The 26,049-nt window shown below is 41.5% G+C and overlaps 1 protein-coding gene across 1 annotated transcript in view; it reads left to right on the top strand.

The window, feature by feature from the left end:
• The window catches only part of klf8 (Kruppel like factor 8), a 79,920-nt gene that overhangs the window by 33,360 nt on the left and 20,511 nt on the right, over nt 1–26,049 (top strand). Inside the window, exon 2 of the mRNA XM_030745749.1 lies at nt 14,326–14,661. Within this exon, the coding sequence (XP_030601609.1) occupies nt 14,326–14,661 (336 nt within the window). The remainder of the gene's footprint in view (nt 1–14,325; nt 14,662–26,049) is intronic.

The raw sequence follows: 26,049 nt of genomic DNA, 5'->3' as shown, positions 1-26,049 counted from the left end.
TGTTAGTTAACCCCGAGCCACAGTAACAAATACAGAAGAGCAATCAAGACATTTTCTAAATAGGATTGTGTTCTAAAAACCAATCATCATGCTGGTAAAATGGAGATGAAACTAAAAACCTCTCACCTTCAGTTCTATATACAGATTCAGATGGCTGTTTTTGAGATTCCTAGTTGAAGTTTTTTCTTCTTCTTTGATTTAAATGCAGCACGACATTGTTTACACACCAGCTTCTGGCTATCAGAAATTTGATCTGCTCATCTGATGCAAATGCAGAATATCTTCATCGCTTGGCTTGAACTTGCCACTGCTGTTTTACTTTTATTACTGTCCAGTGCCTCCAGAATATACTGCAAATACAGCAGTGTAGAAAAACAAATGTGGAGATTTACACTGTCAACAATTATGCAGTCACCTTTCATTTCAATGAGACCCACTGATAAACCATTTCCACACGTGCAGCGCAGTCCGTAAGTTTACCTGATGTGAGACTCCGTGTAAAAGTTGGGCGTGGACACTGAGGTTCTGACATGAAGCCTTGAGCAGAACCTTTTAGGTTATGTTCTGAAACCAGACGTCACAATTGAGGTTTTGATCAGACTGTGAAACACTGCACACCCATACAGTAACGAGTCAGTCACAAGGTAGGTCCACCCTAAAGCATACCCTGCTTTATCATCCTACACCCCCCTCATAGACTTCAATATAATCTGATTTCTCCCCCTACTGCCCAGGTTTAAGGCACTTTTGGTTTTGATTCCACTTTTTCCACCCAGACTCTGTGTCCATTTTTATGCAATCTTACGGTGAGAATGCAAATATCCAACATGGTCAGATAATATGTTATGCTGTCGTTAACCTGCCAGCTCACGAGGCAAAGGTCCCTATAATGGCCTATACTGCACATGTGAATTGATTGCAAGTATCATCACACGCCTCACCTTCTACCCAAATGACTTCCTCGTCTAAACCGGAGTATTTCCAGTAGTGAAAATGCATCTGAAGCAGACTGCTTCCGGTCATGTGCTGCGTGTAGGAAAGGGCAAATTCAGGCAACATCCTGACCTGGTTCTACCAACTTCTCCCCCTGAGTTCTTGTGTGAAAATGGCCTTACAAACATTCATTTCCCAACTCAGGACTTTATTACTTTGGTGTTCGCTTAAGTTCTTATGTAGCACCTTCATTAGGTGGAGGATATGCTTATTGCTTGTATTTGGTTTATGGTAAAAGTGACATGTTTGGTGCAGTTGCCCCCCCCTTTTTTTCTTTTTTTATATATATATATCTTAAATGAGAAAAAAACTGCCATGACAGTGCACAGAGAGAATCCCATTACCCTGGATATAGATCAGGCGTGGCTGCAGCACTCTAAATACACCCATTCATGACAGTTCTTGCATGTCCACCAAATGCATTCTCTAAATGACTCTCTGTTCTGCGTTGCCATAAATAATGCTGAGGCAACTTTTTATGGAAGTGACATCAAGCTGCACAGACCCAGGAACGGCACAGAGCGACTGGTCAGTTTTCAGAATAAAACACCCCACCCCCCGCAGACCAAATGCTCCTGGCATGGTGTGAAACCAATGCGCATCACAGGTGTGATGTGACAGGCCTGTGACTGTGTTTTGCTGAGGTTACAGCCACAGCCACAGTCTTTCTGTTATGTCTGTCACAGCTCCGATCTCAAATTCGTCTGCAGCCGATTTGAAACCTCCCAGCTCGAATGCATCTTCTTTAAATGTTTGTCATTGCTCAGTTTGTGAACAAAAACAGACTTTTGCTGGCATGGCTCTTTTAACACCTAACCAGCCTCTGCCCAACTGCCCGTCTCATCTCTGTTACTTATTAAACCAAGCCCCACCCTTTACTACATACCCACTGGAACACAAACTGAGGGAGGTCAGGAAGAGGTAGAAAAATGAGAGGGAAGGGAGGGTGAGTCGAGAGAGAGAGGTCTGTGTTTGTGTGTACAGGTGTGCATGTTCAAATTTGTCTGTATGAAGGAAATGCAAGCCAAAGCTTCGACCCTGATAGCTCGCTCTCTGTCTCACACACACTGACATTGAGTGTTTCTTCAGTTTTCCTCCACAGCCTCCTTCCCTTTGCTTCTTAGGGTTCAGGCTGTATTGGGAGGAGCATGTGTGTTTTTGTCATGTGTTTGGGACTCCAGTTACAGACGTTGTGCAATGTTTAGATCCCTAACTGGAAACCAATGGGAACTGACCTCCTTCTCTTCTCTTCTCTTCTCTTCTCTTCTCTTCTCTTCTCTTCTCTTCTCTTCTCTTCTCTTCTCTTCTCTTCTCTTCTCTTCTCTTCTCTTCTCTTCTCTTCTCTTCTCTTCTCTCATTCCAGTTGTGCACAGAAAGTGTTGATGGAAATTGTACCATAAACTAACTGAATCTGAAGTTTAAATATGATCCTGAAATTAACATTAACAACTGCTGCAGGCTATAATAGGTTTTTAACCAATCTGATCACCTCTCATATTTGTAGAATGTTTCAAGGCATCAAAATAAATGATGACAGCTATATAATATCCATCAATCCACCACAATAATAAAACCACCTGCTTAATATTGTCTGTGCCCTCCATTAAGCCACCAAAACAGCCACGACCCTTTGGGGCATGGGTATGGAAGCTCTGGGGGGTTTCCTGCAGTGTCTGGCACAGAGATGGGTGGCAGTGGATCTTTTGTTTCCTGTGTGTTGTGGGGTTCAGCCTGTCATGTTTGGGTGTGTTTTGACACCTCTCATAGATGGGAGATTGAAATGGGATCTGGGGAGTTTGGAGGTACAGGCTCTTTGAGCTGTTCATGAGCAGTTTTTTTTAGCCATGTGGGAAGCAGTGAAGCAAGACTGCTGGTCCTGTATTGCAATTATGCTGTGAGCAGTTTATGAGATTATTATGATAACACAGTGGATGCTTGTGCGTCATTGCATACAGTGCTACCTATTGGCCAGTCATGGGAAGCTGTTTTATTTCATTTGTTTATTTGAATGTAATTCACAGGATCAGGATTGGTCAGTGGTAGCAGTAGTGACAGTGGATCTGAGGACGCAATATCATTTTCTGTTATTGGTTTGTTAAGTACATACAGATGTCCAGCTGAGTGGACATGTTTGTAACTCCATGAAAAATAGGTTCATAAACAAAATTTCAATTGCATTGTTTTTTGTTTTTTTTATGGAATAAAAACACCGAGGGGGGAAAAAAAAAATCTTGACTGAGGTTCTCATAATTCATGCATGAAAGGGTTAAAGGAACCTGGGATTCAACCAGCACCTTGTGTCTGTCCCTTTATTATGGTCTCCATTGAGAAACAGGCTTTAAGCTGCCATAAAATCTATAAAGATGTATATTCTCTCGCTGTGTTTGAATATGGGGTGTGACTGCTGTCCCATTCTGTTCAGTGACAAATTACAGTTCCATATCTGAATTCTATCGACAGCGTGTCGAGAGGATGTTAGACGGCGCTTTGAACTTGGATTGAACCCGCAGTCGTATAACCAAGCAGTCAGTATGGATTGGGTGGTGGTGGGTGGGGTTCATGCTAATTGACCATCTTACATGAAACGATGGTGAATCCCAAACTGAAGCTGCTGCATAGTTTACACTGATGGAGGCAGACAGAAACGGAAAACTTACATCTGCTGAAATCTGTTTGGGAGAGCTGCCACTCGGTTTCGTTTTTTTTGGACCTGCTTGGTGAAACTATCTCATATGCATTTATGGGGTGTGGGCCTAGCCAGGCATGAACCATATATGTGTGCTTGTGCGTGGTCTCTATCAGGGCATGAACAGTGCTGCCGACTGGGCAATCCCCCACCCCTCACCCATAACACACACACAAACCCACACACACGCACGTATTGGGCTGGGGGGGCGGTTTGGAAAGACGCAGCAGTGACAGAGAGGAGAGCGCTGACCCAGATAGTCTCTCTGTCCCACCCTCTCTCACTCAAGCACACTGTAAAGAATATGCTTTGCAAGTGTTTTTATTTTGCTGTATTCATAAACAGGGCTGGTATCATTATCTTCCAGTTATGATTATTCTAACTTCTGCCAGAAAAGATTGAAAATATAAGTTAAAACTTTTAAGTTAAAATGCATCTTTTAAAAACTGTATTTATTTCTGAAACCAAGGTTCAAGTGTGTATGTTCCAATTTATTTCCTAAGATCTACAGAAAATAAGTAAATGAAAATAAACAAATGGTGAATTCAGCCTTATTTAAACCCAGCATGAACTTTCACACTGAGCAGAACGAAGGTTCAATGAGCCGAGGAACCGGTGTCTGTCTCGCTTCTTGCCACATGTTGGCAGGATTCACAGTTTTGCTCTTTGTAAACTTAATGAACAACAAAGAAGAGATTTAACTGTTTCTGGGCTGGCAACCAAGAGATGCGAGGGGCAGATGCTAGTTGTGTCAAATAATCAGCTTTTTATAAATAATAGCCGAAAAACAAATGATTTTATTAATTTAGTAAATTAAGACTGAAGCTGGAAATTCTCACATTTCCAGCCAACAGAACAGAAATGAGTAACTAAACAATACTAAAATAAACCTTTTTAAAGAGTCCATGTTGTAGCACTGCAACTTTAGCACCATCTGCATTTTCTGATATGCTGCAAATATGATGTTGGCAACATTTATTCCTGGTAAAACTGTACAAACATACAGATATGTCGCTATGTCTGCGGCTTAATTAAGACATTTTGTTGAGTCGGAGCTTCTGAATTTTATCATAGCCGATCTGGTTTACATGGATAAAAAGTTTTTCTGTTCATATTGATATGCTCACGTTTTCTCCTTTTTAGATCTCAGAAAATCTAAACACACCTTGCGGTCGGTCCCAGTACTTATGTTGTTTTATTTGAATGCAGTGGTTACAGCGATGGAATCCCAGACCAGGATGCAGAAAAGGAATGGGAAACTTCCTTCATCAATGTAGTGGATCGTGCCTCTGCTTTCCACCTCCCTACAGCTCAGCAGTAACAGACTGGTTGTTCTGAGCGGGTGTGAATGTGTGGGACCATATGAGGATGAAGCAGAGCGTTCAGTTCACGCTCAATGAGTCTTCACTGGATAAAAATAGACTTTAGAAACATTAAGATTGGCCTGTTTGAAGCCCAGGGACAGACCCTCTAGCGGGCAATTGCAGAATGACTCCACATTAAATCCAGTTTGTCTCTAAAATTGTTAACTCACTGAGTTATTTCCACAATAATTTTGGCTTAATGTCCTCTTGCAGTGCTTTTTTGGGCCTAAAACTGGTTATAATTTTGATTGCTGATTTCTTTGAGTAATGACGAGAGCTCAGAGTGACCTGTTTTGCCCACAGTGACCTTTCCCACCTTGCCATGCTCTTCCATGACATTTGGATTCTCTGTCTCTGTCACACTCATGTTATTCAAGATTAACAGTCACAGCAGAAAGAGACTCATCAGTCAAGGGAATGGTTTTTCCAGTCTTCTGTTGTCCAATTTTGGTGAGCCTGTGTGAATTGTAGCTCCAGTTTCCTCTTCTTAGCTGATAGGAGTGGCACCTAGTGTGGTCCTCTGCTGCTGTAGCCCATCAACTTCAAGGCTGTGCATTCAGAGATGCTCTTCTGCATACCTTGGTGGTTATTTGAGTTACTGTTACCTTCCTATTAGCTCAAAGCAGTCTGGCCATTCTCCTCTGACATCAACAAGGTCACCCAGAGAACTGCTGCTCAGTGGACATTTTGGAGTTTGTCCTCATGGGTATTCCCTTTTTGCTTTTTTGGAGTCTGAAATGACCATATTTGAACAACAGAGCTAGCATATCAGGAAAAGCTAGCGCGGTACATCTGTAGACCTGCTACTCAGTGCTAACACATAATTTTAGAATTAATTTTAGAATTTTAGCCACCAAAATGATTTGAGTACAGGCTTCGAGCCATATCTATGTGATAATTTTGTTAAAAATGACTCAGACGCAATGAAGAGGTCCATTAATGTGAGCCGAATTAGCTAAAGGGAAGCCTAGCAGACAGCTAGCTGCTATAGCAGCCTTTGTTGGGGGGTGACCTTAATCATACATAACTTTGACTGAATACAGTTAAAAAATGTGCCTTTTGTAAAGATTTAAATACAGTTTTTGAAAAGGGATAAAAAATGAGCTATAAATATAAAAGCTTTTTTTTGGTACCAGGCTGTAATGTAAAGAAAATCTTTACCTCATTGTAGTTTTATTAGCCAGTGTGCATAATATATAGTTTGTGAGGAATATATGTACCATTTATCTCTGAAGTGGGTCCAACTGTATTTTTGTATACAGGCGAATATTTGCTTCATTCTGCACAGACTTTAAATGCATTCATCCAAACTTTTAAAACAGTGTGAACACCTTTAGAGCATACCTGTCAAGTCTGCCGTTTTGGCTGGGAAACTCCCGTATTTTACCCCTCTGACCCGCCGTCCTCCCGTATTATTATTTTCCTGTAAATTTCCCCTATTTTAATATAGTAATTTTTAAAAAGCATTCCTGGGCGCCTGGGTGGCTTAGTGGTGAAGCCGGCGACCACATACACACGCCGCGCTGCGGTGCGGGCGGCACGGGCGGCACGGGTTCGCGTCCCGGCCCCGATTTGCCCGCGTGTCTTCCCCTGTATCTTTCCCCTATTTCCTGTCTCTCTCCACTGTCACAAAAAGCCGCTGTGGCCAAAAAAAAAAAAAAGCATTCCTGTGCCGCTCCAAACTGGATTCTGTCACTAGCCTCGCGAGAACTGCCACCTGCAGTAGCCTGAGTGGCAGTTCTCGCGAGGTTAGTGTTCCTGGAACAACAACTGGACCTCAGTTCTTGCCAAATTAGCGGCTTTTCAGACCCCACGTAGTGACTGTTTTTTACCAAAAGTGACTAGCGATAAGTTTAGTGACTTTTTCTAGTGACGTCGGCGACTTTTGGAGAGTTTTGGAGATAGACTGGAAACCTGAAATCCTCCACTGTCGCTGTGTTTTGCGTACATAAAGCCTTCGTACTGCATCCCTTCATACGCTTTGGCATCGCCCAGAACTCGCTTCACTTTTTGTTTCTCCAAAAATGTTATTCCTCTCTTTCCTACAGCCTCGATTGCAACTACTGCAAATGACCAATTATGCAAATTAGGTGATGACATCATATAGCAACTTCTATTTTTTGGCAGCAGAAAATTTCCCTTATTTTAAATACAAAACTTGACAGGTGTTGCTTTAGAGCAGATCTTTTTGGTGTGTTTCTCCCACCAAAAACGGTTGGAAACACGAGTACTTAGCTAGGTGTTGACTAGCTTTGTTGTCATTTTTTTAAAACTCTGTTGGAACTTGTAAATAAAGCAAGTAACTCGTGTTTAGCTGCTCATTTTGCCCCATAGCTGTTGCTTTGGATCTCTCTTGTGTAATTATATTGTGGAGAAATGAAATCATTTTAAATGTGGGCCGGGTCACAGGAAGGTTTGCTGCAGATTTCTCATCTACACAGAGTCTGAGGAGAAAAAAAAATCTGCCTGTCTGTTTTTCAATCCTCTTGGTCCCTCTCTACCCCCACCCTGACTTCCTGTGGTAGGATCAGAGGCTGACAGGGTCACACCCACCCCACCCTTTTTTTTTTTTTCTTGGAACTCCACAGTGGGACCCCTCCTCCACGGGGAGGCACACACACACACACACACACACACACACACACACACACACACACACACACACACACACACACACACACACACACACCTTGTCATTCCTCATTTATACACACACAACATGTGCATATCTCACTATCACTCCTCGTTAGTGCTGCTCTTCACACGCACACGCACACACATAACTCGTGGCCCCCTCTGTGTGCTCCTTCCTCTTTTGCTGCCTTGTCTGGGAGCAGATGTGGATCAAGTCGGATTTGCAAAAAGATTCTCCGTGTTTGCTTCGTTCTGTTTGCAGTGATAAAGTGGGTGCGATTTCTAAGCTGAAGGACAACTCCTGAAGTCTAAACGCTTGAAATTGAATTTTTTTCCCCCTCCCTGTAATTCACTCCTCACATGGTCTGAACTATTCGGGAGTTATGAACTCCACCCAGCTGGACCTCCAGATTGGGTTTAAAACAAATGGAAAGGAATTATTTGCAAATCATGGCTAATCCAGGTCTGGTTGCAGCATGCAACTTTTCTGATCCGCTTTATTCCTAATTCCTACAACATTAATGTAGTAAAAGGTCATTAAGAATTCTGAAAAGGAACTCAGTTCAGCAAAATGCAAGACTTTGTGCTGCAGCCTGATGATGTATCAAACTCAATTTACATAGTGGGCCACATATCAGTAAAGCTGCTGTCTAAGGGCAGATTAAAAATCACCTCTAAATTGTTAACTTTTTTTTGTAAGTGTAAAGAAGTTTAAGTACACAGTGAATCACTGAGTGTAATTTCAGTAACATGTCTCATGTTTTCTACATTGGAAAGAAATCTGCTGCAGTAAATCAAATGAACCTGTCAGGCTAGGCCATGGGTGATGTCTTTTCTAATAAGAAGACTGTAAAACTGACCAAAGTCTAATATTTACGCCTCCTTTCTTTACAATATTCATATTTTCCACAGCTGTCCATCGAACCAGATTGGCAGTTCTGTGACCAGGACATCATCAGTTGGTTTTGCTTCCAAGTTCCTAATTATGGCTGTTGTGCAGCGTTGTCAGCTAACACTAGCAGATTGTGTTAGCGAACTGCATTCATAGCCTGCATGGCTGCATTCACATAAAGATGGCTGCTAATTAGTGCTAAGTAACAAATCAATTAAAGAAATTGCTCAAATTTCCATCCGTTCATCCATTGTCTTCTGCTTGTTTCATGCTAGAAAACTGGAGCACAGACTTCTTGGATGATCTTTTAGTGCAATTAAATGCACAACATGCTCCAAAAGGCACCAGCCCCCACATATAGTCAAGAGGTGTAGTTAAGTGTTTTGAATAAACTAATGTGACATCTACCTGTCACTCAAAGTGGCTATGACCCTAATAATGCAGAATATTAAGCCTCAATATTTTTTAACGGGCAAGTTATGAAAAATTTTATACACAGCTGTCATGAAAGTGGGAGGTTTTTTTTGTACAAGGCTGTGAACATGCTTATTTCTGTGAAGATGAATATTTTAACATGGGAGTCCATGAGACTGACTCATTTTGAACTCAGCCTAAAGTGGTCACGAGAGGAGCTGCAGTCTCTGGCGCTTCCCTGTTGCCATTCAGCCCCTGAGGTTGCTGCTTTGTTTAGACTAAAATAAGTCAGCAACTCCAGAAGTGATCCTTAAATTCAGGCAAACTGTTTGATCAAAGGATTTCTGCTTGATGCATTGGGAAAACAAAAAAAATCAGACGTTCCAAGTTTCACAAAATCGCAATTTACAGATTAACCTATGGTAGAAAACTTGCAAAGGAAGTAGCAGCTGTTTGCGTTTGGCGCTAATTAGCAAGCATTCACATGCAATAAAGAGCTGGAATTGAGGTGTGTTTGACTTAAAGCTACTGGTAGAGTTTGGTCTAAGATGTGGAGCCCAGCAGCCTTCAGCTCTTCCCAGCAGACAACAAATCTTCCCTCCTCAGGATGGCCCAACAACTGCCTCTTGAACCTCTAAAGCAAGCTCTGACTGTGGCGTACCAAATCTGATTTCAGCTGGAAATGAAATGTTTTATATTTTTACTTTCCCTATTTATAAATGGTCTGATTTCATTCAGGCTGGTATGAGTCTCGGAGCAGAGCTGTTGTTGCTCGGGACCCCTCTGTTGAACTTAAAGGACAGGTTTGGCATGGATGGCAGTTGAAAAGTGGCCATTTACAGAAGAGGACAGATGATAACGAGGCCGCTTTAGAACAAAACGTAGGCTTTAGAACAAAACGTAGGCCCAAACCACTAATTACAGAAGTGAATGGGTTAAAGAACAAGGTGTGGAGGAAGGTTTTGTGTGCTGGAACATACAGTGTTGATGTCAGTTAGCACCCTCTGTGCTTTTGAACAGGGCGCATCTCTCACTGTTTTCACTGCACATCCTGTTAATTCTTGAAATCTAAACTTTTTGTTCCTGTAGTTAAAATGCAAATGGAGTTATTTTGTAACTTCCATTAAGTTACATGAGTACTGTGTGCAAATTTGAACCATTTATAAAAGTTTTGCCTTTTATATCAGTTAAAGGTAAAGCAGCAAAACAGCATATAATTGTTGAAGTGACTGGATAGTCGAAGCCATTTCTTGAAGTGTAAACTGTGGTGGATTCTTGGCTGGTCTTGTTGGTGTAGAAATCTGTTTCATTTTCTTACATGATTTCTCTGTGTGATGTTTAGTGTTGGATCAAAAACTACTAGAGAGAAAAACCTCAGGCTATTCTAATACAGAATACATTTCTACAAAGTCACACATAATGGACCCAATAAAGTAAAAGGTATTTCAATAGGGGAGTTTGGTGAAACTTCAGGCCCTGTCTTTGTGGGGGGTTGCCAATTGGGGGGAAGGTGAGGCATCATGCTGGCTTTACCTTTGTTTAGAGACACAGAGGGGTCTCTGTCCCCTCACAATGGGACTGAGAGACCAGTGTGTGTCCTCTGTGTGTGTGTGTGGGAGGGGTTGTGCATACAGCCACACCCAGGCTGATTGGCTGAGGCCCCACCTTGCTGTGGAATCCACTGGGGCTGGATCACATGCCAGCCTGCAACACACCACCATAACTTGGAGTTTCTGTTTGCCTTCACAAGCTGGAAAAAAAATACCCAGTAAGAAACACAAATGTGTATCAGACTATCTTTTCTAACACTGACCTGGAGTTTTTGGCTTCGGCAGAATGCAAATATGCCAGATTTTCAGCACATTAAGCGCCGTCCTCACTCAAAATCAACAGCTTCGTGCAAGAAAATATTTATGATGAAAGAAGGTGTGGTTCATACCTGCCTTTGACCCACATAATACTAATCCTTCTATAAGCAATATCCTTCAGTATGTTACCTTTAATTGCTTTAAAGCACAACATATGCTGGAGGCGTAACACTGGAAGTACCTGCATTCACTGCTCAGTGAATTCAGTACTGTAAAACCTTTTGTAGTAATAGGATGCAGGTTTTTTTTTTTTTTGGCAGATTAAGTATTTCACCGGCAAAATAAATGCTGAGCTGAAAAGAGAAGGAAAAACATGATGCTTTCTTTAAGGTTCCTTCATCCAGTAGCATATACTGGTGAGTATGCTCTCCAGCTTTGTCATTAAGTCCTGCTGGCAGTTTAACTTGTTAATTATTTACCAGGCTGAGAGAAACTTCTCTCCACACTGAAAGCAGCTATAACATACTGTCAATTACTTACTTATTTTGCTCATATAATATGCCACACTTTTATTTTGAAATTGTTGAAGTGCTTTTTTTTGAAATATTGTTCATATCTCTGCTGCTGTTACCAACTGTTACCTTTATTATTTAGATACCTATTTGGCTTTACTGGGCTTTGCATGGACAGCTAACCTTGCACTGCAAAGTACTCAGCACTGCATTTCCCATTAATTGGGCGTGCAGCAGGGTCGGCGCCTCAGACAGGAAGTATGGGACTTTTTTTTGTTTTGTTTTTTTAATCAGCGTTTCTTGCGCCGTGAGAAATACACATAAAGACGTGTGAGTGGAATAATTTCACTATCACTTCCCGTTTCTGTTCTTTTAAAGCGTGGGTTTCAGAGTTTTTGTGGCTGAGAGCTACTCGGCGCCCTGGAAAGGCGCACACGTCAAACCTTTTTGGTTGGTGTTTGAGAATCTTTTGAGGGTGGTGGTGGTTTGTGTTGGTGTTTGTCATTTTTACACTAGTTTGTAGTCTGTAACAGTTACTTTTCTCGACACCAGCTGTGTCTGCTGACATTTACTCAGATATAAACCAAAAGATTTTTAAACAGAAGAGTTAAAATTTTTTTTAACCACAACCACGTCAACATCAGCTGAACTCAGAGGAAGAAAAAGACCTTGTGGTGGAATGTCTGTATAAATCAGTTGTATCTAAATAATGGGTCATGACCTGGTGGCTTCTTGCAGTGCACGTGTTTAATAGAAGAACAAAGAAAGAAATGGACATATACCATCTTTATCAAGCACACCTTGCTGGGACTGGGTTAGAGACCCTTTAGCCTTCAGAGCTGCCTTAATTCTTTGTGGCATATATTCAACAAGGTGCTGGAAGTGTTCCTTTGAGATTTTGGTCCTTATTGACGCGATTGCATCATACAATTGCTGCAGATTTGTCTCCCTTTCAACACATATCAAAGGTGCTCTATTGGCTTGAGATCTGGTGCCTGGATCCGTGCTTTCATATTGTTTATGCCAAATTCTGACCCTATCATCTGAATGTCACAGCAGCAGTGGATCATCATCATCATCATCAGAGCAGGCAACTCAATTTCCAATTTTCCGATTTTATTGAGACTGTATGAATTGTAGTCATTTTCCTGTTCTTAACTGACAGGAGTGGCACCTGGTGTGGCCTTCTGCTGCAGTAGCCCATCCGCTTCAAGGTTTGATGTGTTGTTGTGTGTTCAGAGATGCTCTTCTGCATACCTTGGTTGTAATGAGTGTTTGCTTGAGTTACTGTTGCCTGCCTAGAGGCTTGAAGGAGTCTGGCCGTTCTCCTCTGGCCTCTGACCTCAACAAGGCATTTTCACCGCATATATATTTGTGTTTATGAGCAGTTGAACTGGTATACCTAATAAAATGGTAGATGAGTGTACTTTAGACTTAATTTTGACATCTTTCTCCTTTTTGAAGAAAATATGAGTGAAATTACATGAGCAATTTCTACCACTTTAGATGAACTTGATTAACAATGAAATTAAAGAAAAAGTTTTAATAACTGTTGAAACATTTTATGCTATTTTCAGAGTTAAAAAATACCCAACGATGTGGTAAATGTAGTTTTTAAATGACTAATTGCTTTGTAATCATGTGTGTCATGATTGTATTAAGGTATACTGTGGTGGCTACTAGACTCAACATAATAATTCTTGCTATTATTATATTATTGTTTCATTGGGGAAAAATAATACGGATGAATGCAAGTGGACCAAAAGCCTGCCTTATAACCAATTTAAAGTTATAGTAAATTTATTGCAGATCTAATTTACCTCAGGCTGCTTTGATTTATTCTTCTCTGACTCCTGACAGTTATGAGAAAACAAAGTTCTTGCTTTGCTGTCCTTGTTTCAGCAGCCTCAAAAGAAAGTCTTGGACAAAAATAATAATTTAAGCACAGGTATCATATCAAAAGTAAGACACATTTCAAAATATAGCTGTCCCTAAACCTCTTTAAAAAATGTAGGTCAAATTATACTGGGTTCCACATCTGTGGACATTCTTGGTACTGCTTGCCAAACTATTTGCAAGTTCTTGGATAGTTTTATCTGCAGGGACTTAATTCTTAGATAGAGCTAAGAAACTGTCTAAGAAAGGAAAAAGGAGAGAAAATTGAGACCAAAAAGAGGAGAAGGGGTGTGTGCATTTCTAAAAGTGTGTGTGTGTGTTGAATCTCTCTGCCTTGGCACTCCTCAGTGCTCGCTCTCTCTCTCTCTCTGTGTGAGTGTTTGTCTCTCACTCAGCTTCCAGAAAAGGGTGTGTCTGCCTGCCTGCCACTGAAAGGGAGGGAGGGGTCAGTTCACGGCTACTCCTCCCTGCTCTCTCTGTTATTTCTCTTTCGTTCTCATTCCCTCACTGGCAGCCTCAGGATTAGGCCTTTGTCTCTCTGCCTCCTCAGTCTCTCTCTTTGCCTTTAATTTTCTATCTCTTTCAGACAGAGTGTGAGTTTGTGTGTGTGTGTGTGTTTTTACCCCCTCTTCTGGCAGATTTTTGAGAGGGGGTTTTCTTTTAGCAGGCTTTTAGAGCAGAGGTAATGCTTATAGTCATGACCTTTTCCCTCCAAACTCTACTAACCCATTTCCTGCCTTACTTCCTGTCCTACCTGACAATTTTCTCCTCTTCATTCTTCTCCTACACTCTCCTGCACTTTATATAATTTTCTTTCCTCCTTTCTTCCTCACTACATTTCCTCCTCATACTTTCTTCCTCATACCCTTTAACAGACCCCCCTCTCTCCCTGGCCTGGAAGTTTGGGCTTTTTTTTTTTTAACCTTCTTCTCACCCCTCCTCCTCCTCCTCTCTTGTTCTTCTCCATTTCTCCCCACCCCCATTTCATCCCCTTAACTACTCCCTTATCACCTCTTCTCTCCCCCCCCCCTTCCTGTCTTTGCCCACCTTCTATTCTTCCTTTCTTTGTGACTAAACTCACCTTCCTCCTTTAACCCATCTCTTGTTCTTCTTTTTTCCTCCTCAGTGCCAGTCAACTCCAAAGCAGAAGAAGAGTGTCGTCAGTGCCCGGAAGAGGAAGAGGAGCCCAGCCAAGCAGAGCTCTTTGACCCAACAAGAACCACCACCTTCCTCCTCATCACCTCTGCCTCCTGCAGCCCAGGAAGAGGAGAAGAAAGAGGAGCCGGCGACCAGGCCACAGCCGACGCAGAGGGAGAAGGGGGAATTGGGCGAGGAGGCGCTGAAGGAAGTGGCGACACAGTCTGTGAGGGTGAAGGAGGAAGAAAAGAAAGCAGAGGAGGAGGGCGAGAAAGACATGCCATCTGTACAGATCAAACCAGAGCCAGAGGAGATGGAGTGCACGGTGAGAAGGGGGAGATGGAGTTCAGTGGAAGTGATTGGTTGATTAATTAGAAGGGATGGGGTTAAAGAGGGAGAACAGTTGATATCTGGAGAGATGGATGGATGGAGGGGAGCAAGGTGGGCGTGCACAGGTGGGGCTGGGAGTCGGCTCGGCAATGATCAGATGTTTGATTTTTGTCAATTTCGCACTGAACACGCACACACACACGGAGAGTTCGAATTAGACAGTGAAGGGTTAATACTTACCTGGCTTTAAAAAAAAAAAAAAATAAAGCTCTAAGTCATGTCGTACGTATCAGTTTGTGCAATGTTGACTTAAGAAATTAATCATAATTCATTTTTTCCTAATACCTGAGAATTGGAGAGCAGGCAAGGAAGCAATATGAGTAATCAGCTGGATCGCTCAGATTTCAGGGTCTCTGCCAGTGGATTACAAAGTAATTACAAAGAATTCACAAACCAGGCCGACAACATGACTCGGTGCTGTTTAACTTTTTTATCTCATACACTTATTTCACTTACGCCCACTAATCGCAGATTATGGTTGGCTAGATCATTTTCTGCTGTAAGTGACCGCGATCCGGTGCTTTCTCACTAGTCTTGGCTGTGAAGTGGAAAAGGTGCTTCCCGGTGTGTCTGCCTGTCCTCCCCCAGTCTGTTTGCAGAGATGCACCGACGCCAGTGCCACTCGGCTGTTCTGCCTGTGTCATGATTGGTGTTTTAGCAGATCGATGGCGCTACTTTAATTCAGTGCAGCGTTCAAAGGGCGCGTTTCCGTGCCTGTTGATGCCGTCAAAGTTAACAACTTTTCCTCCGGAAGTCCCGCATCTTAAAGGAAAAAGCTTGTTTATCATAACTTGCATGTTATTTTGATAATTTTGTACTTCCTGTCTGTAGCAGTAATCACTGAGTTAATCTGGGAACATGACAAGCCAATAATCAGAGGTAATATTATTTAGCAGAAAACATAAACTGTATTTTTCCCCCCAGGGCGACATAAATCACAGTTAACCAATCCCTTTCCTGTTTTAACTTTGATTTGCTTTAACTAATGTGTGCACTCACCAATTCAATGTTGGCTGGGCTTACTTACAGTTTCAGTTTTCAGAGAAATTATTCATATAATCTTCCTGTTTGCTTGTTTTATTCTTTAGAAATTTTAAAATTAAATTAGGATCGAATTTTATTAGGACTGCAAAGCAAGACCTGAGCTGACATAAACGGGCACAAATACGGACTGTCTGTACTGGATTCTCTGGGATATTCCCTTGTAGTGCTTTCTGTCAGGCTAAAACCTGAATATAATCAGTTTGATTAGGAATTCTGGAGGCAAAAACATTGCATCTATAATAAACTCCATGCTGATGGGAATTCAGATTTTCCTCTGACCATTATTATAAAAACCCTTTAGGGTTAGTATATGTTATTTTAGGCTTAATATTGTGATAATGTCTCTGTTGGCTGGGTTATCAACTTCTCAAATACAAAAAACATTTGTACAAGTTGTGCAGTTTAGCAGGAATGTGTGCTCCGTCACAGCAGTCTGTTAAGAAAGGTCAACGGTGAGTTTGTGTTTTTGTGCTGTTTACGTGACGCTCGCCATTTTCAGTTGTAGCTTAACGTTTGTGCGTGTTACAAGACCCAGATTCAGATTATCAGAGATGATTGGCCATTTCACACCTTTTCCGCTTTGAACATCCTGCTGACAATCAGACAATCACGGTACAAATGTTTGTCAAAAAAAAAAAAAAAAGAGGCCGTGTTTGCGATTGGATCGTGCCAGCTGTCACCATGACATTCTAACTTATTAGTCAACAGCTCAGTAGTCGTTGCTACTTTACTTAAATAGAAAACAATGAGCATCAGTGGGCAGGTTCGATTTTTATCACTACTTCAGCGCGGGAGCTGAAGGCAGCTGGACTTCTTTTTTTAGGTTCCTGAAGACAAAGTATTCACACCTTGGCTCATAGGACCTTAACAACCCACACAACGACTGGGCGGGTCAACAATTCTCAGGACCACCTCCAGGGCCTGAACCCCCACTAGGGGTTAAATACCTGATACCCCCACACCACCACCTTTTAGAACTGAAGAAGCCTCAGATGTGAGATGTGAAACAGCTCCTTAAACCTAAGAAGTAGTCCAGCTGGCTTCAACCGAAGCACTTAAGCTCATGATATAAAGATGAAGTGTAACAACAAATTTGATGGAGGAGTGAATAAAGAGATGTATGATGAGGTGAGGTCGGACTGAGCAGATACAGTAGTTGATTTGAGGAAGTATGAGGAAGAGGAGGTATGGTTATGAGATTGGTTTAGTTTCCTTGAAATGCAAGATGATGCAGTGTGATAAGAGGTGAAACAGTCATCTTTGTTTTGACTGTGTTGGATATCAAAGTGTAGTAATTCATGTTATACTTCTTTGAAGTCTGCTTGAGTGCGCCTGAAAGGAGCATGCGTGATTGTACTGTAGCATCTCTGTCTAGCACAAGGGTAGAGTGAGGGACAGGAAGTTCAGCGGATCAGGTCAGTGGGAAATCAGAGACGGCCCTCTAAAGAGTACAGTGAGCCTTTCTGCTCTGTTGACGTGATGCCGGAAAAGTACGAGAGCTGGAAGATTTAGGCAGCTCTGACAGAGTTGTAGGAAGTCATTAAACACACTTTGTAAACAAACATTTAATTGCTCTCGCGTGGAAACGTCTCTTAAAGTTTGCGGTTCTGCACTTCAAGCGGCAAATTTCACCTTTTGTTTGTTTTTAATCCTGAGTGGCTTTTCGGGGAGTGCATCAGCAGAATGCGCTCCGTGAAATGAATAATGAAGAGGTCAGAGGTCACAGCAGAGCAAGTTTTACATGACAAGAGACTGTGGGATACATTCTGGGGAAAGTCCTGCCAGAGTTACCCAGCAAATTCCCCAGCGGATTTCATTCTCAGGATCACACTATTTATGTTGGACCACTTACTAATTAATTAAGCTAATAGATTAAGCAGCATATATCTACATCTTTTTCCTCATGAGTTATATGGAGGAGTTCCTCTTTTATTCTCAGATATATACACGCCACAGGGGATTTTTCCCATATATCATGTTTTTGATTCTTTGGGGACCAAAATACTGAGTTGCATATTGTTTATTTGGTTTCAAACACGTCTAAATGTATAAATACCCTCTTTGATTAAAATATTGATTTTTAAATATTGCTGTCAAACAGTACAGTTTGAACAGTCCAAGGCATAAACACATGGCCGATGAGATGAGAGCAAGGAGGCAAAAAAAAGTCATGATTTTTTAATTTTTTTTAATTTGCTTGTGTAGCTGCATTTTTAGACTGAAGTGGTAATTTTCAGTCCTGTTTGGGCTGTAAGTAATCAGGTAGATTGGGCTGTATACTAATCAGAACTGCTAGCTCCTCCAGTCTGCATGTTAGAGTATCCTTGGGCAAAATACTGAGCCCCAAATTATTCCCACTGCTTTTTATAGGGTGTGTGTGAGTGACCGTCTTATCTTTGACTTTTTAAAAAAATAATTTTATAGTTATTTGGCATTTCCTTTAAAAAAAAGTTTAATACCTCTGAAAATGATGTCAGTGCTGATGCAGTATATATCAATATATGTTTACGTTTCATAGCTCATTTGTCATGTTATGAGTGGTCATGCTCACTCGGGCTCACTGGGAAATATTCATGTAGAAGAAAACACTCCTAACTTAAGTTCAGCGAGTCAGTTTTATTGAAAAAAAAAAATCTGATAAGGGTAAGTGGCTTAGATGTCTTATCTTTTTAATCCTTTGATAGAGCTTTAAGATTGTTTTGCTCATCACTTATTCTTCAAAAACTGTACTTGGTTCCCTCACTGTTCTCGTGGCTGTTATTAGTTTGCATGGTGGCTAGTTAGTTTCTCATCCTCATTATGGATGCAGTGATCATTGGTGGCCAGACTTCTGTACGCCAATTAAATATAATTATAAGCTGATAAATACATGGGAGTGCTTTTGTGTTGCCCTGGGCTCACAGGTTTTGCAGCGCAGACAAGTTGCTACACCTTTGACATTTCAAGCGTTACTGTTAAGCTGATAGGCAGGTCGATGCACCCTGTTATAAACAGACAGGGAAGGCTGTACAGTAAAGGGTGTGAGCAATAATGATAAGGTGAGACTTGTGGAGTCGCTCGCACAGTATAGCAGCCATTACCAAAGCCTACTTATAGAGAGAGGAGTGAACAGTGTTTGTCGGCAGGGAAGGGTGAGGTGTGACGACAAGAAGCTTTTGGAAATGGAAAAGGAAAAGGGGGGAGAGAGAAAAACAGTCTGGCAGCGAGGAGACCGATGAGGAAAGAGGAGTGAAGGTAGAGAGGTGGAAAGGGTGTGGACAGTCAGATAAGGACTGGCTGTACTGCAGGATTATGACTACCATCCATTTCACCCTCCTATGTGTTCAATATTTTTTGTTTGTTTTATATTAAGTTGAAATGCAAGGGACGTGCAGAGTCTGGGTAGATTCTCCCTGAGGTTTCAACACAGGACAGATAACAATGCTAACAGAGAGAAACTGCAGGGCACATAGAAAGGTGTTGTTGTATATCCAAGAAATCAAGTAAAAAAATGATAAGGTACATGAACTGTGCGAACCAGTTAACATTCACATTGTTATCTTGAAGTATTGACATTTAAACAGTTATTTTAAATGCTTATATTTCATTGACTCTCTAACTTTTCCAGTGATCCACAAAGTGACACATAATCATTATTGTTCACTGATTAAAAAAATAGCCCTCAATGCGCCGAGCAGGTTTTAAGGCATCACGTGATCCCAAACTCTTCAAAATCCCTCGATTCATATTTATCCACGGCTGTGGAGGGCGAGCATAGATTTGCATTTATGACGGTATGTGAGAATGTGGGAAGGGCAGGCCGAGCTCTGTTAGCAGGGAGTGGTATGTTTGGGAGCAGAGATAAATATAAGAGGGAAGTTTCATGCCGGGCAGGAAATCTGCTGTTTTTCATTCTCAGCTGATACCCATGTGCTGTAGTGTCTTTAGGTTTTAGAAAAAATCATAGGAATGTGTCTCTATAAATGCAATTTGAAGTCAGAATTCAGCAACATCATGTAGAAATGGTGCTCCCAGATCACATAATTAGGTTGAGTTTGTTTACCAAAATAAGTCTCAGACGTCAATGAGTCTTGGGTCACCATTACTCTTTAACTCATACTTTTAAACATTTACTTCTAACCGCCATTGTCAGTAAGAGGAGGGTGTCTTTGTGTCCATATGTATAAGTGGTAAAATTCTGCAGGGTGTGAGTGAGCCCCCCCCCTACCGCCCCGCCCCTACCGCAGGTCTTCGTAGACCAGCTCAGAGGGTGTGTTGTCTTACTGGATTGGGAATAGCCACAGAGTTGGTGAGATAAAATGTCATTATTCACATGTTGTTGCTGTTTAGTGCATTCTTTAATGAGCTGAGGAAGTGGAAAAGAGGCACTTGGTTAGTGGATGTGTCACAGTCATAATGTTCCCAGTTTGGTTACACTACAGTTACACTTGTCATGATTTTAAGGGTTTAAGGATAGGTTTGGGACTATGGTTGAGGTTTGGCTAAAGACATGAATACATGTCCAGAATTGTCAAAAGTAACCTGTGTGTGTGTGTGTGTGTGTGTGTGTGTGTGTGTGTGTGTGTGTGTGTGTGTGTGTGTGTGTGTGTGTGTGTGTGTGTGTGTGTGAAAACCATGTTTATAAAGAGTGCTAGAAACTTTAATGAACTTATGCTTGAACTTTAGCTCTTTTCTGAAAAACATGGCCAGCATGCATTTCTAAGCACATTATTAGAAATCTGTTCTCAACACTAGTTTGAACAAGTTGCACTAAAAAGCCAGTTACATATCTGTGATGTCTGGATTGTTATTGGAGTTCAGTTACTGGTGCAGTAAAATCTTTTTATTTTTTTTTTTCTGTTTATTTAAATCTATAACTTTCACAGGGTTTTAAGAACTTATAGTTGTGCATTTACCTCCATAAAAGAAACAACTTTGTCTCACTGTACAACTGGGTGTGGAGTTCCTCAAGGCTTAGTACTTGGACCTCTTATATTTGCAGTTCGGTATGCATTTACATGATTAATAATCATACTGGCAAACTAAGGTTTTTGCTGGTCTTTCGCATCTTTACTAATTACTCCTCAACAGTTACCTCCCCTGACAGTTAGATTATCTCAGTATTTTATGTATATACATTATGTTGGCAAAATTATAACTAAATATGCAAACAATGGTGTGAATCTGGAAAAAAAATGACAGCAAAATGTCACATACTTTGCTTGATTGTTTATTAGCCATGCTGGTGTTACATTTAGTGCCTGCCACAGTTGATTATTTATTTGGCTAAACACCAGAATTGATTGCAGGAAAGTGTAACGTCAAGGTGAACCCGATTGGCCGATTTATTTATTTTTAAGGAAACATCTTATATTTCAGAGCTTAATTATTTTCACATGTGCCTGTGAGAGCAGGGATGTGGGAGAAGGAGTCTAGTAGAGTCCTGTGCATTGTATATGTGTGCATTGTTGTGGCGTGGTTTGGTGTGGTTTAGGTTAGTGAAGGGTGGGGGCTGGGTGGAGTAGTATTGCGCAAGAGATCATTAGGCAGAGGGTGCGTGTGTGTGTGCGTGTGTGTGTGTGTGTGTGTGTGTGTGTGTGTGTGTGTTGACCACACCTCTGTGGCTGTCTCTAACTGAGGGGAGTGGAGTTTCCTGTCCAAAGATAAAGTCTCCAGGAAGCAGATCCTCCTCTTGTTATGAACTCCACCGGGAGCCTAGAACATTAATGCTACATGCCACGCGTTTACTCAAGACTGTTATTATCATCATTTTTGTACCTTTTATTCCAGCTCATATGTATTGCAAACAGTAACTGTCAAGATGATTATTTGCCTCATCGTTTGTTTGAACGGGATGCAATTTTTCCAAATACTAACTCTGGGTCTTTTTGAATGATGATTGCCATATGATTGGATACGTGTCCCCACAAGACAAAACATAACCTAGAGTGAAGGCACGAAATCAAGTAAAAAAAATATATATCAGAGTACAAGCAGTAGCAAGGGAGGACTTTGAAAAGATGCCAGACACAACAAATTATTCATCAGAAAGAGATGATGAGCTTTATTAAAACCTCAGGAAATACAAAATATTATGGTCTATGGATTATATGCAGTTCTTTGCTGCCTGGCTCCTGGTCTGTGAGACCAGCATATGAAGTGGTTACTCAGACAGTAATGGGAGACGATGTTGGATCCACTCTAGAAGATATGTAAAACAAACTTCAACACAATCTTATAGAAAATAAAGATTGTATTTTTTTTGTGTGTGTGTGCATATTTTGCACATTTCACTGGTCAACTATCTTTCAGAAGCATGCAGATGTCTGCTTTGGAGATAAAATGTGCTATTTATTAAGGATTTTGATGAATTAAAATAGCTGATTGGTTACTGTTTCCGGGGTATTTAATTGGTTGACATCTCACACCTATCTGCATTGTTTACATAGTTGAGTTTTCAAAATAAATTGCCAGCTTGTCGTCTTATCTGGTTATAGTAAAATTTCAAGCTATTTAAACATCAGATAAAGTTCTATATAGAGAAGAAAGCATAACATTTCACAAATACAGCCCTGCTGAATTTATTTAGTCTGGCCTGTAAGTCCAGGTCAAGGCCTTTTGTCTAGGTGGGATGTTGTCAACATGGAGAAATATCATTTTCATCCGTTACCCAGAATCTTATGATATGTAGTTGGTTTCAGAACTTGTCTGTCTATGAATGTCTCAACAACCAAACATATTTAATCAGCTACTAGTGCAGGAAACCAGCAGAGGAAATGCAAAGGTTATATGCATTTCACTGAGTCATAGTGTTTTTTTTTAACAGCATAGTGTGAGCAAAAATGAAAAACAGTATTTGTGGGACATTTTAATATGCTTTTTAAAAAAACATGACTTTGCAGCATTGCAGATTTCCTGCTAACACAAATGTCAAATCCAAGATCAGAGTAGAGTTCAAAAGGTCAAATGGAGATGATATAAGAGTTTAATTTTGACAGTTGCTGTAATTCGTATGAGTCAGTAGAATTGGATCCTGAGGAAGAATGACTTTCTGAAAATTAGTACCTTTCTCCTATTTGGGCAGTTTTTACTGAAATTCCGGATCAAAATGCATTTTCGTCAGCTTTGCTTTCAATTTATTTCACTTTTACTCAAAACGATCAGTGTTTGGCGATCAGTCAGGAATAGATGTGATCTAATGACCACCTGAAAATACTCGCTGTACATTCAGCAGCGAGTGATGGCACTGCGTTGGCAGTCCGTAGGTGGTACGTGGAGCTTTTCAGAACCACGTCCACACAGCTGTATACTATCAGTATCAAAAAATATGTATACACGTATACATGAGGGCTACACTTGCTCATGTAAGTGCCGCTGTTCGGCCTTTGGCCTCATCTGCTGCTGCGAGAAAGACAGAAGTAAAAATATACAAACAACTTCTGTGTAGTGAAATAAAACCAGTGTTTAAAATACTTAAAAATCTCCTCTGCAGCCGCTCTTTGTGCTTCTCATTTTTGAATTTGTTCATATTTTTTTTGTCCTTCCTCTTTGCTGATATTCCCTTTTCTTTGGAAGCTGACTTTTCAACCCATCAGGATTAGACCTACATATGGTGCCGTAGCCGTAGGGCTTTCGAGTGAGTTTCTATAACCTCTGTGTTGGTTAAATTCCCACAATCCCTCTCTCTGCGTAACCAAAGAGCTACGCAAATGGAAACCATTGCGGGATCATAAATTCTGCGTTACTCAAGAGCAGCAGTAAATTTAGACGAGATGAGGAGACAATGAAATGTTGGGGCAAGAGGAGGGAACAGGAAGATGATTAAACAATATGGCAAGTTCATACAAGTTAAATTGTTTGTCAGAGTGACAGAATGGGGTCAAAGTTCATTCTGTGACTTAGATTTAGCTTTCCAGTGAAAGTTTTCTTCTTTTTTTTCCCCCAGTTGCTCTTCCTGTAGTTTTTCCCCAGAACAGTCAGTCACACACTTTTCTCTCTCATCTCTTTTTCCCCCATTGTTCTTTTTCCTCTTTCAGACTCTGCCACTTGACTCTCTTCTTCTCTCCCTCTCTCTTTTCTCCACTCTCACTCTTTCTCCTCCTCCTTTCTCACTCTCTCACCCTAATAGGATATGTCGAGGGAGGCACTGCTTCCGCTCACCCCGTTTCCATGGCAACCACGGCTCTGGCGGGAGTTGCCGAAAAGGCTGTGTAGCCTGACCTCCCCACCCCCCCAACACCCCCAACCCAGTCCTCACTCCTTTTCCTCCTCCTCCTCCTCCTCCTCTTTTTTTCCTCCACCTTTCCAACCAGTGCCTCTCTCTGTCTTTTCCCTGCCCCCTCTTCACTCTCTCCCCCTTTCTAACTCACCACTTCTGCCAAAGGCGAACACACACACACACACACACACACACACACACACACACACACACACACACACACACACACGTGCAAACACACACTGAATACCTGCCAGCACAGCACAGTGAATAGCCCTGTAATCTCTCTCATGCACACATACACACACAGAGACACACAAACAAACAATGAGGCCCTGTGTGTGTGTGTGTGTGTGTGTGTGTGTGTGTGTGTGTGTGTGTGTGTGTGTGTGTGTGTGTGTGTGTCACACTGATGTATGCACATAAACAAGTCAGTTGTCCTCCAGCAAACAGGAGCACTCATGCACAAAGAAAGGCCACATCTCTCTCACACACACACACACACACACACACACACACACACTTTCTATTACTCCCTGTGTGTTTGTGTGTGCGAACGCATGAGACATGAGAGGTTCGAGGCCTATTTACTGTGCTTTTGCCAGCAGCGCTTTGCTAGCATGAGTTAGTTAGTAGTCATTATGTGTGTGTCTGTGTGTGTGAGGGATATTATATGCGTGCACGTATATGTGTGTGTGTGTGCGCATCTATGCTGGAGCATTCAGTCCATTCAAAGGACAGCACATTCACAATTTGGGATGCAGAGCGGGAGAGAGAGAGAGAGGAGGGTTTGCAGTTCAGTGCAGATGTAGTCACCTCTGCTGGTGCAGGATGATGATGTCATTGTTGGCAGCCCACTTCCTACAGCATGGAGCTTCCGGGAAGCAAATACAGCACATCTGACTGGGAAAGGAAGCAGTATGTTGTTCTAAACTAATCTGAAAACATGTAGGTCATTAAGTGGATTGGCTGATGTTCAGTACAGTCACAGTAGATCATGTTGTCTGTGCTCCAAATCGCAGCACAGCCTGAGGTTGTTGGGGGTTGTTGGGGGTTCAGGAGCAGCAGCAGCCACATTTTTTAAAGCTGTCTCCATCAGTAAAAGGTTGTTATCAGCCAAGATATTGCTTCTAATTCTCCTGAAATAAGGGGGCAAAATCATAATTAGGAAATAACTGCTTATTTGCAGCAGTCTGCTCTAAAGCCTTGGTTTGCCACAGATTTTCTTCTTCTCAGACTATATAGTTGAGGTCGGTTCTACAGCATCCGCAAACTATTGTTTATTTTCCCTTAAAAAAAAAATCACATTAATTCAATTGATCACTTGATATTTTCACTTGGTTGTCCACAGTGGTTCCGAGTCCCACCATCCTTCACTCCCATTAGTAGGCTTTTCAGCACCTCACAAACCTTCTGTTTGCAAGAGGCAGCCAAGTAGAAGAAAGCAGAAACAGCTTGTTTCAGATGGAGAAATGAACTGGTGCACCAAGGCCCAGGATAAGAAAAATGGTTATTTTGATGTGTGAATCACGCAAAGCTATTCTAGTACAGTCAAAGAATAAAAATGCGGAGCTGAATATCGGCATAATTTGTCCAGTTTAACAAGGTACCGCAACTTTAAAACTGTGCTGAAACACCCGGACAAGATTTTGGTAGCATCCCCAGCTTGAGCTGCGTGTTTGAATTATGTGTTTGAGAGGCAGCTTCAATCAGGACGTGATGCACGGCATTTAATTTTCACCAACTTGTGTGCAAGCAGCTCCTCACACTCATATAACTTAATACTTTGCATGTGCCGCTGGGATTAAATAGTAGCCAGCGGACGTGCAAAACTAAAAGCGACACTTGATGAGATAGTGACATCATTTCAGTAATGCAGGTAGCGCTGATATCTTAAATTCCTGTCATCATTAGAACGAGTTCAGAAAGATCTCACCTTCTGTTGGAATCATTAATGTCATCTTGTGGATATGTGGAGATAATTTTTGACGTGTCAGGTGCCTATCATCTGCAAGTAGATACATCAGAGGCTTGGGCTGCTTGCCCTGGGTCAAGCTGCTTGTTTCTCGTCTCGCTGCTGTC

Source organism: Archocentrus centrarchus, chromosome 14 (genome assembly GCF_007364275.1).
Source record: "Archocentrus centrarchus isolate MPI-CPG fArcCen1 chromosome 14, fArcCen1, whole genome shotgun sequence".
NCBI lineage: Eukaryota > Metazoa > Chordata > Actinopteri > Cichliformes > Cichlidae > Archocentrus > Archocentrus centrarchus.
This window is presented reverse-complemented; position numbering and strand designations above follow the sequence as displayed.